The sequence below is a fragment of the Fusarium odoratissimum genome, assembly GCF_000260195.1.
Source record: "Fusarium odoratissimum NRRL 54006 unplaced genomic scaffold supercont1.7, whole genome shotgun sequence".
Classification (NCBI taxonomy): Eukaryota; Fungi; Ascomycota; class Sordariomycetes; order Hypocreales; family Nectriaceae; genus Fusarium; species Fusarium odoratissimum.
In genome coordinates, this window is record NW_022158693.1 from 419314 (window position 1) to 434804 (window position 15491).

Here is a 15491-nt window from a genome sequence, read left to right on the forward strand (position 1 = left end):
AACCAAGATCCGTTACCCCAGCGCCGCCGCAAGCAGCCACCCAAACGCCGACCGCCGCAAATAGCAGATTCTGGTAATCTGCCCTGAATATCAAGCCATGTGCCGCAAAAACCGGAGGCGGCTATCAGCACAGTTGCAAAACACTGGGCGCATCAAAATAACGTGGGGAAGAGGCACTTCATCTCTGCAGTAACATCAGATCTGGATGTGCAAAAATAGACGAGACTGCACGAAATGAGGCATGACACTTTGTCGGAATTGGAAATGATCTTGGGGGAGTAGATGGTTGCAGGTGGTGGAGTAGATGCATCGTGGCTGGAATGTCTTTGGCGTTTTTGAGCAAAGCCGCCGCACGCGGCATGAGAGAGGAACTACAATGAAGAGAGAAGATCGGAGGCAAAGTTTTCTTTGGGAAGCCGAGAATGGTATGCATATAAACCCCCGAGGGCTTGGTATGTCTCGCATTTCTCTTCACCTCTCATCACACTCTCAAACAGATACAGTTTCACCACATCGTCACTCGTTGCAACATCACCACCACTCGCTCCAATACACACAACTCCAACTTCAACTTCAAGATGAAGAAGTTCTTGCTCATCGCCCTCTCAGCCACCGGTGTTCTCGCCGTTCAATACTCCCCCAGCTTTCCCCTCCTCGCTGTCCGTCAAGTCGTAGAGGTTCCCTGCGCCGACCAGAACCTCAAGGACTGCGGCACCGGCTGTATCCAACTCGACTGGACATGCTGCCCCAGCCGTGCAGGCGGATGTCCTCCTACAGCTTACTGCGAAGTTGGAACGAACCAGCAGTACGGATGCTGTCCTAACGGCAGTATCTGCAATGGCGAGGGCGGTGGTACTACTCGTGCCGATACGACTACTATTGTTCAGGGCGGAGGCGGCGCGGAGACCCAGTCTCCTATCTTGGAGGGATCATCGACTGCTGTTATTGTTCCTCCTCCCGTTGATACTGCCACCATTCCTCCTGTTGTTCCAAGCCCTGTTGCGCCGGTTCCTGTCCCTGGAACGCCTTATCCTACACCCAGCACGGTTATCGTCAATGAAGGATCGTCGAAGAAGCTCAGTTTGGTTGGCATTTTGGCTGGTATCGCTGCGCTCATCTTTTGAGCGCAGCGACGTTTCCATTGTCGCGAGATTGGAATAGACTGCTTGCTAGATTGGAGTGATGGCTTGAGATGGATGGACATCGTTGGAGGACTGGACAAACAGTTTTGGTAGATGAGCTTTGACACACTTGTGTCCAATGGAATGTAATTACTTTCGATCAATTGAGAAATATTGATGTACTGGCCGAGCTTCACTGTTCAGTTGAGACAAGTCATGGCTTGTCGATGCTTAGTTAAAAGATCTTGCTGAGATGGACGAAACTTGGTCATGCGGAAAATGTGGTATCTATTAATTCTATGTATTATACGTTAAAGCCAAAGACACATGTCGCCCGGCAATATATTATCATAACTCATTGCTTAGTCAATCTTGACGCAGACCTTGCCCTGGTGCTTGCCAGACCACTGGTACTCATAAGCCTCACGGAGCTGCTCCAGAGAGAAGATCTTGGGGTCAACGACAGGTCGAAGCTTATCAGGGTTGGCCTCAACAGCACGGCACATATCCTCCATCTGGGCACGGCTTCCAACAAGGAGACCTCGGGTAGTGCAGAGGTTGGAAAGGCAGTCGAGGAAACCAGGGTCGCTCTTATCAGTGCCGCCAACGAAGCCAATAATCGAGATGACACCATCGATCTTGATAGCGTTGAGGGACTGCTTCATGGATGTAGGACCAGCAACCTCGATGATGTGGTCGACACCAGCACCGCCGGTGAGTTCCTTGGCCTTGGCTCCCCACTCAGGAGTCTCGCGGTAGTTGATGATGTGGTCAGCACCAAGCTTCTCAAGAAGCTTAGCCTTCTCAGCAGAGCTGGTAGTAGCGATGACCTTTGCACCAGCAGCCTTGGCGAACTGAACAGCAAAGATACTAACACCACCAGTACCCTGAGTGAGAACCCACTGGCCGGGGAGGAGCTTCTTGCCCTCAAGACCGTACAGGCCGTTCCAGGCAGTGAGACCAGCGCAGGTGAGAGTAGCAGCCTCGTGGAAGTCGAGGTTAGAGGGCATGGGGACAAGGCCGTGCTCATCGAAGGCACCGACGGTGCGGAAGGTTCCGTCAGTTACACCACCGAGACCGGTCTGGATGCTGAGCTGGTCGAGAGATCCGCCAATGTGGCCCTGGTTGAAGAGAGTGACGACCTTGTCGCCGGGACGGAAGCGGGTGACGTTCTTGCCGACGGCGAGGACAGTGCCGGCGCCATCGGAGCCGGGGACGACGCCGTCCTTGGCGGGGAAAGGGTACTTTCCGAGAGGGAGGATGAGATCGCGGTAGTTGAGGGAAGCACCCTGGACTGTGAAGTGTTAGAAGATTGTTGTGAGTGTGCGAAGTGAAGTTGGGACTTACTCTTGACGAGGACTTGGCCGTCACCGAGCTCGGGAACAGGCTCCTCGCTGAACTTCAGACCGCTGAAGTCCTTTCCATCACGGGAGGGGATGGTCCATTGCTTGACAGTCTTGGGAATAGATTGAGCCATTGTGAAGTATGAAGTTGAAGCTGTGAAGATGCTGTGTAGAGGTTCGAATTGTATGAGTTTGATGATAATGTCGACTACCAATGACGCTTCGATCTAGTCTATATATACTTGCAAATCGATCAGATAAGAAGAAAAATCTTTATAAAGAAACCGTTAAGGTAATTCTCGAAACATGCAGATTTGTAAGGAACCAACGTCTGTGCATGAGATTTGTAACCCATCCTCCAGCCTTGCGATTCATACATCACTGACGTAACTCTTGACGTTTACCGTGATAGCTCTTCTCCAGTTGTGGCAAAGCTTCAACTGCCGGGCCATGGGAACCAATGGCGGGCTTTGGACTAAGAGTTCCGAGTTCCACTTGTTTCTTTACAATGAAGCCATCATGTTTTTTTTTGCGGTCCACCGTCCGCTGTATGGTACCCACACGGATCCGAAGTGTCAAAGCTTTTCGTTCCCGGTTCGAGCATTGAGAGCCGCCGGTTGCTCGGGGTGTTACCGCTTTTGGTGGGTGAGATGGTGTTGATGTTGACATTTGAGTGTAAAAAGTCATTGGAGCGCGTGCCACGTTGTTCCATGACTCGTGGGTTCATGCATTGCTTGAGTATGTGCATGAGCTTGGAACATGGCATCTTGGCAGCAACAGCCTCATATTCAAGATCAAAATACTACAGTCACTGTAAAATTGAAGTAATTATTTCATCAATTGGAATGAATTAACAGCTGTAAACCCGTTGCAACTGGAAATAATTGGGTCATGAAGCAATAACGTTACCGGGGCTTTACAATCGAACATGCCCCGCTATCTGTCATCTGTCATCAACACCATCTCCAGATTCTGAATCCGTTCTCATTCTGCGCCAGAAACAGAAATCACATAATTCCCCCGACTACCAATCAATGGCAAAGGCACAGATCAACCTTAACGGCCTTGGTCTACAGCTCCCAAGCTCCAGTGGATCCTCAGCACCACCGACCCCTCGCCGGCCCCTCACACCAGCGGCACCACCGACGGGCATAGTGGTCTTCTCGGGTGGTAGCGCCGCTAACAACCTCGTCGATGTCTTCGAGAGCGTTCGAGAAGCGAATCAGTGCACGCTGAGCTACGTGATACCCATTTCTGATAATGGCGGCAGCAGTAGTGAGATCATTCGTGTCTTTGGTGGACCTGGTATGTTCCCATTCCACGTGGCTCTTCTATATGCTATGGGTTTAGTTGACTGACAGGGTTCTAGGTATCGGAGATGTGAGGTCCCGACTTGTTCGTCTTATTTCGAACGATGGAAGTCCTGAGACGAGAGCTATCAAGCACTTCTTCAATCATCGCTTGCCAAAGGTCTACACTGAGGCCAGATCAGAATGGTTTGAGATTCTAGAAGCGACTCACCCTCTCTGGAATGACATCTCGTCGCCCAAAAGGGAGCTTATCAGATCTTATCTGAACAGCTTCAATCTTGAGGTTGTGAAGCGCATGAAGCCTAGCAGCCGCTTTGACTATTCCGGGGCCAGCATTGGAAACCTCTTCCTTACAGGCGCTCGTCTCTTCACTGGTAGTTTCGAAGCTGCCATCTACCTGTTGAGCTCAATATGTTCAGTGCCGGATAGAATAGCAGTCCTTCCAGCCCTCAACACCAACTTTGCTAGCCATATCGCTGCTGGTCTTGAAGATGGCACGATAATCACAGGCCAGAACGACATCTCGCATCCCAGTGCTCCAACCGCCGCTGTGCCTGGAGCATCAGCCGGTGTGCACAGCCCAACAGTATCGCGACAGGACCAGCCATGGGACCAAGATCACCACCATGTAGAGGACGCGAACCTACCAGGAACACTACCTGCATTGCGCCGACCGGCCATTGCATTCTCCAAAGAGCAAGAAGAAGACCTACCCGCAAGGATTGCGCGAGTATGGTACATCAACCCATACGGCGAGGAGATCAAGATGCCCGCCAATCCAAGAGTCCTCGACGCCCTCCGATCTGTTCACAGTGTGGTATACAGCATTGGCTCCCTCTTTACCTCATTAATCCCCAGCCTTGTCCTTCGCGGTGTCGGCGATGCCATCGTCAGTCCGCAAGTGCGCAACAAGATCCTCATCCTCAACGGCACAACCGATCGCGAGACTGGTCCTTCAACGGCGCCTTTCACTGGATTAGACTTTGTTGGAGCTATCGCAAATGCTCTCGCTGACTCAAGAGGTCTGCCCAAACCCACGGAGGAGGAATACAGTCAATATGTGTCGCATGTTATTTACATAGAAGGTCCAGCGTCGCCGAAGGTGGATAAACAACTGTTTACACAGTTGGGTATAGATGCAACGAGGCTGTATGGTCCCAAGGATGAGAAGGGAAGAGGTGGGCGGTATGATGCCAAGGCTTTGACTCAGGCGCTTGAGACCATCATTGGAAGAAAGGATGCGCGATCTGACAGAAGTCGTCGAAATACTCTGGTGGGTTAATGAACGACTGGGGGGGTTGGGGGGTTGTAATGAGACTTGAATGTAGTCATGAGGGACCCTTCATTCGGTTCACGCGGATAGAGGGGATCATCGGCAAGTCGAGTCAATCAAATATGATAAACATAAGAAAAAAAAATTGTATTAGATGGTATATCGCCGTGGTATGCATTCAAACTCCAGGTCTGACCGTAATGCCATTTCCACCACAATTCTCAAGACGCCAATCGCCCAATCCAACCCAACCAAACCCTTTCCAAGTACTCATTCCCAAGGCCGTGACCCAATAGTTCCTCCGCTTATTCGACATCAGCCGGCGAAAAGATCAAGTATGCCATGACAACAGGCCAAGCCGTCGATAATAGCAACGCTCCCATAACCGAACCAAGTGACGTTCTAACGCGATCGTAGGGACCCTTCCATCGGTCGATCAGAGCGCAGGTGCTGAAGATCATGGCGCAGGCGTAGAGTGACGATGCCCAGAATATACCGAGGAACATGTCCGCGTGTCGGTCTTCAGGACTGAGCACGACTTTCGAAGTGTCGGGGACGAAGGTTGAGGAGAGATTGTTACCCATTGTGGGGGATGTAAGTGGTGGTATGCAAGTATGTGTGGTGTTGAGTGGGGTTAAGTGGTGGAGGTTGAGTCGCAAAGGAGGGTTGCAGCAAAATCCTTCGAATTAAAAAAAAAATTGTTAAGAGTTATTAAGTCACTCGCCAGCGAGGAAGAGAAAAGAATGAAGAGGGATTTTCAGCAAGACGCTCGTTCTTTGAAGAAGAGCGAATGGCTCTGACAAAAGAGAAGAACATCTCGCATGAGACCTTACAGGGGTTATACCACCCATCACAGCTTCGGCCAATTGGAGTGTCAGACCTGCGATTCACTGAGGTCGGGGCCAAGACGACCCGGTCGCGGATGCGTCTCGTTGGTTGAAACATCTGCGACTCTGCAACTGGGGGACCAATTGAGATATTCCTTAAGCGCGCGGTATGTGAAGATCAGCTTTGACTTGTGAGCTGACGATGAGGCCATTCGCATTGTCACAGACATTCATAAACTCTATTTCCCTCTTCTCACTTGGCTTGGTCATTTCCTTTTCTTCGAGACCATATCTTTGGCCGGTCTTCATCAAATGTTTGGCACAGTCGGTGAACTCCAGGCTGTTTTCAGATCTGTCTCAGATCTGGGACGATACCGGGATGTGACGTTGGTAAAACCTGCAAGCAAAACAGCCATACCACTACACTAGCCCTGTGAAAAGCTCGATAATACCCCGTGTTTCGGCGACTTATGGTTGTTTTATATGTATAGCATTGATTAATATTGCTTGGCCTGATCGTTCTTGGCGGAGCTGAAACGGGCTTGTTCTTCCAACTTCTCGGATCGGGGGCAAGCCGGATTGCTCCACTTTGGAGTCCCAGGCTTTCGGGAGCTGCATGTGAATTTGTCGGTCTTGGAGGGATCGTGCTTTTGGGGGATGGTTCGATCGGAGATTGATTGAACTCTATTCTGCATTGGCATAGTAAGATGTTCGTCTGAAGTCATACCTGACGATGGCGGCGGTTGAAAGAGGAAAATGCCCTGAAACCACTGTCCCCGCTACCGCTTTCAGTGGCCAGCGTCTAGGGTATGTAGAGATGTAGTTGACATCTGATTGCCTTCAACGGTTCTTCCTATACAGGAGCACAAAAGCTTTATTGAGAGTTAAACTTAGGTTCTACTAATAGCTTGAGTTGCTCAATTGCTATTGATCTCCTATAATCTTAGTAAGGGACGTTGTGCGGAGAGCCAAGCTACCAGAAAGCTGGAATGAACATAATCAGGTAGACGATAAACAGTTCAAAAGAATCCCCGCCAGGTAAACGGACCATGACGGAGAGTAAAAATAGCTCAGGTACACCCAGAGAATTTTATTAGAAACCATTTATCATCTCAATACTGCTTATCTGTTAAACACATCCCAAGGCATAACTTGACGCCGCCACCCAACGTATGATTCTGCTGTTCAGGGGAGGTGGCAAGGTACCGCAACCACGTCGTGTCTCAAGAAGGCCATAGACCATGTCTTGCCATTTCATATGGAACTTCCTAGTCTGGAATAAACCTCAAGAAACTCTTACAGAGTCATAGAGAGACTGGCCCTAAAAGCGGACATGCTAATTTCATGAACCCAAATCCTCACCATGTTGTTTCGGTGGCGGTACTCTGCCGGCGGAACTTGAGATATGGTTTCGTTGTCAAGACAAGACAAATGTTGTTCCCGATTCAGCGGTATCATTAAAAGAGGACTATAAAGAAAGGCTTTATCGGAAAGAGCATGGTAGACTGTAACTTATTGGCTCCGTTCCTGTATCTGCCTTGCTCCTCTGCAAGAGTTGGTTTCTTTGGATCAACTTCAAGTACAACATGGGCATCCCGATATAGAATACTTAAGAAGTTTCCCAAAAGTCAAACATTTAGTAGCAGGAGAAGAGGTGGTAAACCAAACAGTAACTTAGGCAGCTTTGGGTGTTTGTCCCTATTTCGTTCTTTGCCGTGTATACAAAGGGCAATTTGACGTAAGTGAAAACCCAAAGGGCAAACTGAAAAGTAAGAGCTTTTGACACTTGTTGCACTGTTATTGGGTATTTTATATCAAGCTTGAAGTTTCTTTGTGGAATGTTTGCGAGGTGACCTAGTAAAAGCCATAGGAACCAACGCGTTTTCTGCAGCTGCCCAATTATATCCTTGCATATTAATTAAACATGAAACTCTCTACTAATTTGAAGACGTTTATTGGTGCAGTGATATCATCTCCTATTGCGAGACTTTGTGGGGATTCTACTGCTATACTTTGCCCCTGCATCATAATTCACGATAAAGTCAAATCACCAAACTTTCATACCAACGAGTTGAAATTCATAAACAAGTATAAATTACCCTCTCTCCCACGCAAAAGAATCACACCCTTTCTTTCATGATCACCGTATCTTCATAACCCATCAATAGATCATCGCACTTTCACAACACCACGGACAAAATGGCCATCAACCACGGACTCCAAGCCCAGATATTCCGTCTCTCGAGCATTCGAACCAAATACCCCGGCTACTCCAATCTGATCTACGATAGCAACGGAAAGATAATCAACAGACCCATATGCGGTCCCAAGATCCAACCACGCGTGTTCAAGAAGCCTGATACGGTCTTCTACAAGCAAGCCAAGCCCACGCGTGCGGACCCCAAGAAGATGCCCAAGGTGAATACAGAGGAGACGGATATCACCTGACGTACCAGGGAGCACAGCGATAAGAACGATTCTTGAGATACTGTCGAGTCACTAGATGAGAAATCGAGGGTCGGGTGACAGGGAGGTTGAGGTGATACCCAGACCTCAGCGATGAAAATCGCTGACTCAGCTTATCGAGCTGAGCACAAGAACGTCATGCCCGCCCGATGCCAAAACGGAGAATCAGGGCAGCTATGAAGGAAAGACAGTCAGTTCCAAGAGAGATGATCCGGAAATATCTGGGCTAGAAGCGAGATCATATTCAAGTCTCCCCCTTCTTCCCTTCTTCCCTTCTTGTGGGTCATTCACCTTCTTATTCAGGAGTCATCCCAAGCTCTCCCGTGTTACACTCGGCAGGCTTCATCACTTTTCAGCAGGGATCAATAGCTTATCGAGACATAAATAACTAAGCTTAAATCCAAGCATATCTGACATCTACCGGGGTCTTCTCGAGTATATGCTGTACAACACGGCTTCCCTGCCGCCCGCCCCACATCGAGGCTTCTGAACCAGATGGTCCGGCCTCGAACCCCATTAGCTCTAGCTGTATCTATCTGTTTCTGCTTGGACGGCTATAGCCCGACTTCGAAGAAACAGTACATCATGTAATCACGATGCTATGTGCTGTTCATGACCCGTGACGTATCCACCCCAACTCCTTGCCATATTTCAGTTACCAGAATCTTCTCCCCCAATCCCCCATCATGCGTGAGACTCTAAAGATGCCTTGCGGGGAACTTAGTCTTGGTGACGGTATGGTCCATAGCCCGCCCAATCCATATTCATTCTTGGGGTCGCCATGTACTCTCTGTTCATGCCTCCATATCGACGATGAGCTTCTGCAGCCTGGACCGGATCCCGATATGCTGAATGATAGTATTCCTGGCCAGCATACGTCCTCGGCCTTCGCCGGGAGTCATAGCTACTGGCCCTGCTACCCGAGCGAGATGTTGCTCGAGAAGGAGTAGCGGTGTGAATATAGTGTATCTCTTGTTGTTCCGCTAGTCTCTCATCCCCATGGAGTCTGCAAAGGTAGGCGAAGAATGGAGAACCGCGTTCTCGGGGCGCACGACAGCCTGGTGTGGTGCATACATGGGCCAAGCAATACCCACCAGGGATTGTTGACTCATTGGGACATGCAGGGTCGGCGCAGGCATGAGTTTGACAGAAATTCGAGTTGGGATTGCTGTCTTTGACGATTTCTGAACAGTCTCGTCGTTGACAAGTATGTCGGAAGCATTTCTGGGGGTGGGCTTGACCATGTCCGTTAGCGAAGTCGGGGCAGCCAGGCGCGGAACATAAATCTACATTGGACTGTTAGCTTTGTAAAGTGGGAGGAAGTAGATACTTACGCATATGACACCATCTCATAGTTGCGTTTTGATGGACATCCCGAGGCTGTAGGCAGTCCGGTTGGTCGCACTCATGTTCAGTACAGAATCTCGAGTCTCCTTGGACAATAGCGTCGCAGCCGTGTAAGAATTGGCATTTGCCATGGTTTGCACAGAGCTTCGTAGGCTCTCCCTTGTCATTCAAAAGAGAGTAGCCCTTGCAACCTCCGGGGGCAATACAACATTGATGTCGAATGCACCTCCGCCCATCCCGAGCCAACATTTCATCATGAGGTAAGATGTATGTTCGATGGTGGCAGTCGGCCACCTCACAATGGTGTTTCTTGCAGTAACGTTCAGAGTCATCCCGGTCGGAATCGCATTTCGTGAACTTGCACTGAAACTCTTTGGAGTGTTTTGTGCAGTACTGCGAGTTCTTGTCGCGCTCTTCATAGCATTGCTTGTCTTTGTCTTTCGCCTTACAGGAGTCTGGGAATGTCAGCATTTGGGTTTGGGACTCGGCCTGGGATAAGTGACTTACGGTCGCGGCAGAGCCAATAGCCGTGACCAATATTAGAGTATTTAAAGTCACCTCCTTCGACATCCAAGAGTTTCGTATTGCATTTAAGCCAAGCACACTCAGAGTCTTAAAAGGAGTCAGCCATTTTGCTAAGAAGAAACGACAGGCTACTCACGTTTGTCGCAGAACTTATCTTTTGAACGCGTGCGAGTATTGCACCTGGGTCCGAATTCGCAGCAATCTGATGTACGGTAAGTAATTGACTTAGATAAGACTTCAAGGACACACTCACGGGGTTTGCAATAATCTGCGTCTTTACCATTGCTGTAACACGCCACTGCGCGATCGCATTTGGACACACTGCATTCAGCGGGAGCTCTTTTGCTACTCCTACTGCTCCGGCTGCTGTTGCCTTTGCCGCTGCCCATAATGAAAGATTTGGCACTGGTATGTAGGATTGGTAGTTCCGGAGGTAAGTGGGAAGACTAGATGCGTGACAAGATATACACTTGCCAAGGTAAAAGTATACCGAGATATGTCGATAATCCAAAAGAAGATCAAGTTGATCAATATGGGAATCTACTCAGTCGAGTTCTTCAAATTGCGTTTTGGCAGCTATATTTCGGGGGACATTATCCACCCTATATACCTTTGGGCTCAGCGCCCTCCCAAATCCTCGATACTGACTGAGGTCAGGCATAAATTAGCCGAGATCAGGAAGAGTCGCTAGAGGATTAATCCAATTCCTTTCGTGTAGCTCTTTTCACAGGAGTTACACGCAGGCTGGACTTCAATAGTATGCTTGATATTGTAATACTCCGGGAGCCAAGGACACAAACGTTGCCTGCCTGTACACCTTGGCTCCCTCTACCAGCCGTGATAGATGATGAGGCGCAGTGAATGGCTTGCTGGTATCTCAAATTTGTCAAAAAGGAATTAGCCACGAGTCGACGTCATGGAAGAGTATAGTCGAAACCCGTTAACCAAGGCTCCCATGTTGGATTGATGGAAGCTGGCTCAGCAATCATCACCAGTTAGGTGCTCAGCGATCACAAGCTTGAGAGATTTAGGAGTCAGCTCACAGCATCGGCCTTCCCAAATTTCGCTACTTGTCTGACTGCACTCAAGTACTGATATTGGCACCACCCTCCTTCTTGGTAGTTAACCCTTTCTCAATCCCAAACAACACTGAAGGATATGAGGCAACCACCAAACAGAAAGTATGGGGGTTCAAATTTCAAGCCTTGAGCCTCATCGTTCTGCATGCTGTGACTGTGGTTGTGCTCGTGTAGCGAATAATGTCGTAGCTTGATCACTTGAGTTGCATGACTTTGCTATCTCACGTTCTGTACTCGCTGAGAGGTAGATCGTATGAGTCGTTCCTTGATCCTAAGAGATATAAGCGGGCGTTCGTGACAAAGCTAAAGGTTGTTTGCGGCGCTCAAATCAATGCCGGCAAGGCAACCATGTAACTGGCCAAGGCGCCTTCTGGACCCAGGACAAGTGCAGTGTTTGTCAAAGGGCCTCCTGATGATAAGCAAAAGGCCCCCCGGCGATTCGAGTTAATGAAGATCTATTTCTGTCAGCATCTATTGTTGGCACGTAGCAATAAAAATGGGCCAGTTGCTCTTGTGCTTCAGATTACGAGCATGCCACAATATCGGAGAATTAACGAGGCAACTTATATTCATGTTGGCTGCTTGAGGCTCTCAAGACTTCACCCTGTTCTCACGGCTAAGAGGCGTAATGGATAGAGAGAGCAAGAATGATAGATGATGAAGCTCGGATGATTGATTGTTGACACAGAGCGCCTGTAGACATCGCAGAGGGGAGAATCGGCCGATGCTGTAGTGTTTGTTAATGCAACCCTTGACATGCTTGCGACGCACCCTTAGCGATCCAGAGACAGGCTCACTTGAAACAGGGCGTTATTGTTGTTGTTGTGCAAGTTTAGCCAATGAAAGTGGTCACGGGCAGTTGTTGGGAGAGAAGATAAAGAATAACATGTTTTTGATATTTGCTAAGGCAAGAGGAACCAACTGTTTCCAGGGGCCTGCCAGGCAGCAGACATGCACTATCCACTTTCCCCAACAGCTTGCCTTCTTCCTTGGCTCCGTCTGAACTGCAGTCCCACTTTGTCGCTCATGCATCTGGCCGCCTCCCCCCTACAGCACAACGGCCTTTTGTGATTTTTGATCTCGCAACTGACAACACGTACCGGATCCAACAAAACAACTGCCGATATCATCTGATCGTCTCCAGTGCTGCACAAAGCTGTTGCACTACCGTGCATGAACCTGCGCTACTCAGTGCGACCGCGTCTTGGAGATGTTCGCACTTTGTAGACAAATATCAAAGCAGAGAACGATTCCGCCTAGATCACCGAATGACGAACATTCTATACTTAGTCATATCAGTCTTGTGTCGTCTCGTTTATCCTTACATTTGATTAGCTCACACGCATCATGACTGATAGTACAAACTCACCTGGGGGCAGACCAACATAGATCCCTGTACTGGTGGACTCGGCGGGAGCCACGACAGCATCAGTCGGAATACAGCAGGTTCACGCACTCTCTCAGCCATCATTCGAGTTGATTCTGGTGAAGAAAACGTAGCGATGGCGTCGAATCCTGAGGCACGTCCAAGCCAGCGGTCGTGGTGTAATCAGCGCGAGTAAGACGACACTCCAACATGGGAGGCAGCTTGAGTTGAAACAAGGCCATCAGACCAAGTGGGTAGCCATAGTTCGCCTAGATCCAATAGAGGTATAAGCTTGATGCCTAACCGTCTATGAAAGGACAAGTACTCATCAATCGCAGGCAACCCGATTTCTTGAGCCACCAAACGATCGTCGATGCCCTCACTCGCAAGCACTGCTTTCAACCCGTCAGTCATACACAAACGCAGCATAGGACATAATAACGAGGCTTCTTACCTGAACCGACACCATCCCGACATTGACTCATCGATGATTGACAACAATCGGGCCCGCCGTCACCTGTCTCTCAGCTGCGTCCATCTCAGCGACATATCTTGAGAGCGGGTGTCGAAGCATTTAAATATGACCTTGACCCTTGCACATTGTCCTTCCTACTTATCTTCGCAAGATCTGCCAGTTTGAGATCCCACTTTGAGCTGCCAGGGGTTATGGAATGCTCACCCAAGCGTATTCATCAAATCCCAGGAACTACCAGCCAAGCAATCTTCTGCATAGCCGATTGTGTGACCATATCGCCTTGACAATAGGAAAATCAGGCCACATACTCTGGTACCATTTCAGGGTGTCTTCATCGGACCGAATCCACGAAAAACTTCATTCCTAATTAATCGGCAGTTAATTTGATTGCTGGTTAGATCAGATGAAATGGATGGAGGGAAGCAGTAACGTGGCACAAAGACGTTGAGGCGATTCTTTCGGTAGGAACTTCCTCGTTATGAGAGACTGTATGACCAACGGTCGTTTTGTTTCTCTTCCTTTCGGCAGTTGTTTTGTTGCACAAAGACACGTTTTGCCACGGGACATTGATTATGACTTCATTGGAGCAGTTCGAATTATCGAAGAATGGCCCAATCCAAGCATCAGAAGGCAGGAAGAGATTGTGGTATTATGTCCGGTAATGAAAAATCAAAATGCTGCTAATGCGATCCACCTCCAAGACCTAAAGGTGATGTCTTCCGACGACGAGGACTGCAAATTCACAACTATCGGAAAATGGAATCATGTTGTTAGGTCTGAATACCAATGGTTACTTGTGTATGCGTACAAGTTTCTCATCTGACTTTTCCATCAGCAGGTTGCCCATGGCTCGTCCGATATGAACTCAACCCCCCTCAACTCCCAGATCACATCGCATGTCCCCTTTCCAGAACTCTGAAGTCTCCTCGAAGAACTCATACGAGCCCTTGATCGAGACATAGACTTCCAAAACTGTTTCCGCAATCATCGTACACGCCATAAATCGAAACACTCCAGGTCCGTCATCACCCTTATCCAGACATGCATCCCTAAATGTGTCTCAGAGCATGAAACACAGGTCAATGTCATGACTGTCTTATCAATACTAATCGAGTGTAAAGCAAAATCCAGCGCCCCCGATGTACGCATCATTCTATATACCACAGGAGAAGTATTCAACTCAGATGCGAGTTGCTGAAAAGATGATGTTCATGGGGCTGCCTCATTTCAAGGACACTTAGTCGCAATGCAAGGAATGCAACAGAAAGGTGGATGGCCCAGGCCAGATATCGGTTGGCTATCAACTTCGGAAAAACAATGTTCTTTTCATGACTGTCTTGCCTGTGCCTCCCAAGTCAAAATGCAAGGTTCGTTCCCATGCCCCTTCTCGGTTAAAGTTGCGAGTCATCCTCTGACCTATGATTCTCTAGTAACCATTGACTTAAGCTATCATTTGAGGCATCTAAGGTATTTGCCGACGCTACACTTGCTTGGAATCAAGCTATCTCTTGGGCATGTGCTGGATAGATCATGCGGCCCTTGGGGTATTCAGGAGAGATTTGTCGAAAATAAATACAGAAGTTCTCGCTCAGGCCCTATTCACACACGTGAAAGCAGATGCGGAGTTAACGTATTTGAAGTTAATCAGTGCATATTTGGCCGCTTGTGTTACGTTCTGAGGCAGGCTATAGGTCTGATGGTCTGATGGTCTGACATCCATCCCAGTTTCCAACGATCAAGTCTAGCTTTCGACTTGTTATTCATCTTAGGAACGACTCTTGCGCTATTGATATCTAAATCTGCCCCGATGCCCCAGTCCGCACTTCGGTAAATTTTGAGTGTCCATAATCTATACGGAATACTCGATCTGATACTCCACTTGCCTTACACAACACATCGCTGCTCCTATGATTGTGGTTGGAGCTATTCCACATTAACACTACTAGCTCACATAACCAAAAGAGCTACAACCGCTGAACTCACGCTTGGTACCCTTTTGGGCATCATTTTCGTGATGCCGAGTCTCAAGCGCTGCTTCCAGCCTCATACGCATCTTCAGATCTGCCATATTCTTCCAATCCCCCATTTTAAAGCCACCTGCTTCACTTCTGCTTACCCAACTCCTTCTCAAACATCTTTTTCAAGTTCAAGCTAACATTAAGTTTTCAGATAGGCGTTTCAGACCACTAGCTACGAAGAAACCACGATCCCTTCTTCCGATACCCAGCCCAGAATAATGAAACCACGGATGTACTTTGGAACGAATACTTGAAGGTGCTGAAGAAGCCTCTTAGTCTTCATCGGATCGTCGTGTTGGCCCTCGCGCCTCGAAGAAAGAGCCTTCCCAGTAAAGTGCCCA

At 48.7% G+C, this 15491-nt stretch overlaps 8 protein-coding genes across 8 annotated transcripts; 3 read left to right on the forward strand and 5 right to left on the reverse strand.

Annotated features, from left to right (window-relative positions):
• The first annotated feature begins 482 nt into the window (after window positions 1-482).
• FOIG_05419 (uncharacterized protein) lies at window positions 483-1311 on the forward strand. The gene has a single exon (XM_031204011.1). It carries the CDS (start codon window positions 579-581, stop codon window positions 1122-1124), a length of 546 nt encoding a protein of 181 aa, XP_031065840.1. The 5' UTR covers window positions 483-578; the 3' UTR covers window positions 1125-1311.
• Window positions 1312-1339: 28 nt separating this feature from the next.
• FOIG_05420 (alcohol dehydrogenase) lies at window positions 1340-2896 on the reverse strand. The gene is made up of 2 exons (XM_031204012.1): window positions 2469-2896; window positions 1340-2415 (listed from the first exon to the last, which is right to left on the reverse strand). Exons 1-2 carry the CDS (start codon window positions 2596-2598, stop codon window positions 1484-1486), a joined length of 1062 nt encoding a protein of 353 aa, XP_031065841.1. The 5' UTR covers window positions 2599-2896; the 3' UTR covers window positions 1340-1483.
• Window positions 2897-3376: 480 nt separating this feature from the next.
• Window positions 3377-5836, forward strand: FOIG_05421 (uncharacterized protein). Its single transcript, XM_031204013.1, has 2 exons — window positions 3377-3769; window positions 3834-5836. Exons 1-2 carry the CDS (start codon window positions 3499-3501, stop codon window positions 5054-5056), a joined length of 1494 nt encoding a protein of 497 aa, XP_031065842.1. The 5' UTR covers window positions 3377-3498; the 3' UTR covers window positions 5057-5836.
• FOIG_05422 (uncharacterized protein) lies at window positions 5121-5836 on the reverse strand. Its single transcript, XM_031204014.1, has one exon. The coding sequence runs from the start codon at window positions 5629-5631 to the stop codon at window positions 5353-5355; it is 279 nt and encodes a 92-aa protein (XP_031065843.1). The 5' UTR covers window positions 5632-5836; the 3' UTR covers window positions 5121-5352.
• A 535-nt stretch (window positions 5837-6371) lies between these two features.
• FOIG_05423 (uncharacterized protein) lies at window positions 6372-6599 on the reverse strand (the record flags this gene model as incomplete). Its single annotated transcript, XM_031204015.1, has 1 exon — window positions 6372-6599. The coding sequence occupies one exon, from the start codon at window positions 6597-6599 to the stop codon at window positions 6372-6374; it is 228 nt and encodes a 75-aa protein (XP_031065844.1).
• A 1474-nt stretch (window positions 6600-8073) lies between these two features.
• Window positions 8074-8322, forward strand: FOIG_05424 (uncharacterized protein; the record flags this gene model as incomplete). The annotated part of the gene is made up of 1 exon (XM_031204016.1): window positions 8074-8322. One exon carries the CDS (start codon window positions 8074-8076, stop codon window positions 8320-8322), a length of 249 nt encoding a protein of 82 aa, XP_031065845.1.
• A 738-nt stretch (window positions 8323-9060) lies between these two features.
• Window positions 9061-10601, reverse strand: FOIG_05425 (uncharacterized protein; the record flags this gene model as incomplete). Its single annotated transcript, XM_031204017.1, has 5 exons — window positions 9061-9626; window positions 9675-10142; window positions 10195-10299; window positions 10349-10414; window positions 10466-10601. 5 exons carry the CDS (start codon window positions 10599-10601, stop codon window positions 9061-9063), a joined length of 1341 nt encoding a protein of 446 aa, XP_031065846.1.
• A 3396-nt stretch (window positions 10602-13997) lies between these two features.
• Window positions 13998-15218, reverse strand: FOIG_05426 (uncharacterized protein; the record flags this gene model as incomplete). Its single annotated transcript, XM_031204018.1, has 3 exons — window positions 13998-14181; window positions 14709-14727; window positions 15116-15218. 3 exons carry the CDS (start codon window positions 15216-15218, stop codon window positions 13998-14000), a joined length of 306 nt encoding a protein of 101 aa, XP_031065847.1.
• Between the last annotated feature and the right edge of the window lie 273 nt (window positions 15219-15491).

Bases quoted from the DNA above. Each gene is read 5' to 3' on its own strand.
- FOIG_05421 (XM_031204013.1), top strand. From the start codon at position 3,499: ATGGCAAAGGCACAGATCAACCTTAACGGCCTTGGTCTACAGCTCCCA. The intron at 3,770-3,833 runs GTATGTTCCCAT...ACAGGGTTCTAG, and splicing joins TCGTGTCTTTGGTGGACCTG to GTATCGGAGATGTGAGGTCC.
- FOIG_05422 (XM_031204014.1), bottom strand. From the start codon at position 5,631: ATGGGTAACAATCTCTCCTCAACCTTCGTCCCCGACACTTCGAAAGTC.
- FOIG_05419 (XM_031204011.1), top strand. From the start codon at position 579: ATGAAGAAGTTCTTGCTCATCGCCCTCTCAGCCACCGGTGTTCTCGCC.
- FOIG_05420 (XM_031204012.1), bottom strand. From the start codon at position 2,598: ATGGCTCAATCTATTCCCAAGACTGTCAAGCAATGGACCATCCCCTCC. The intron at 2,416-2,468 runs GTAAGTCCCAAC...AACACTTCACAG, and splicing joins CGGCCAAGTCCTCGTCAAGA to TCCAGGGTGCTTCCCTCAAC.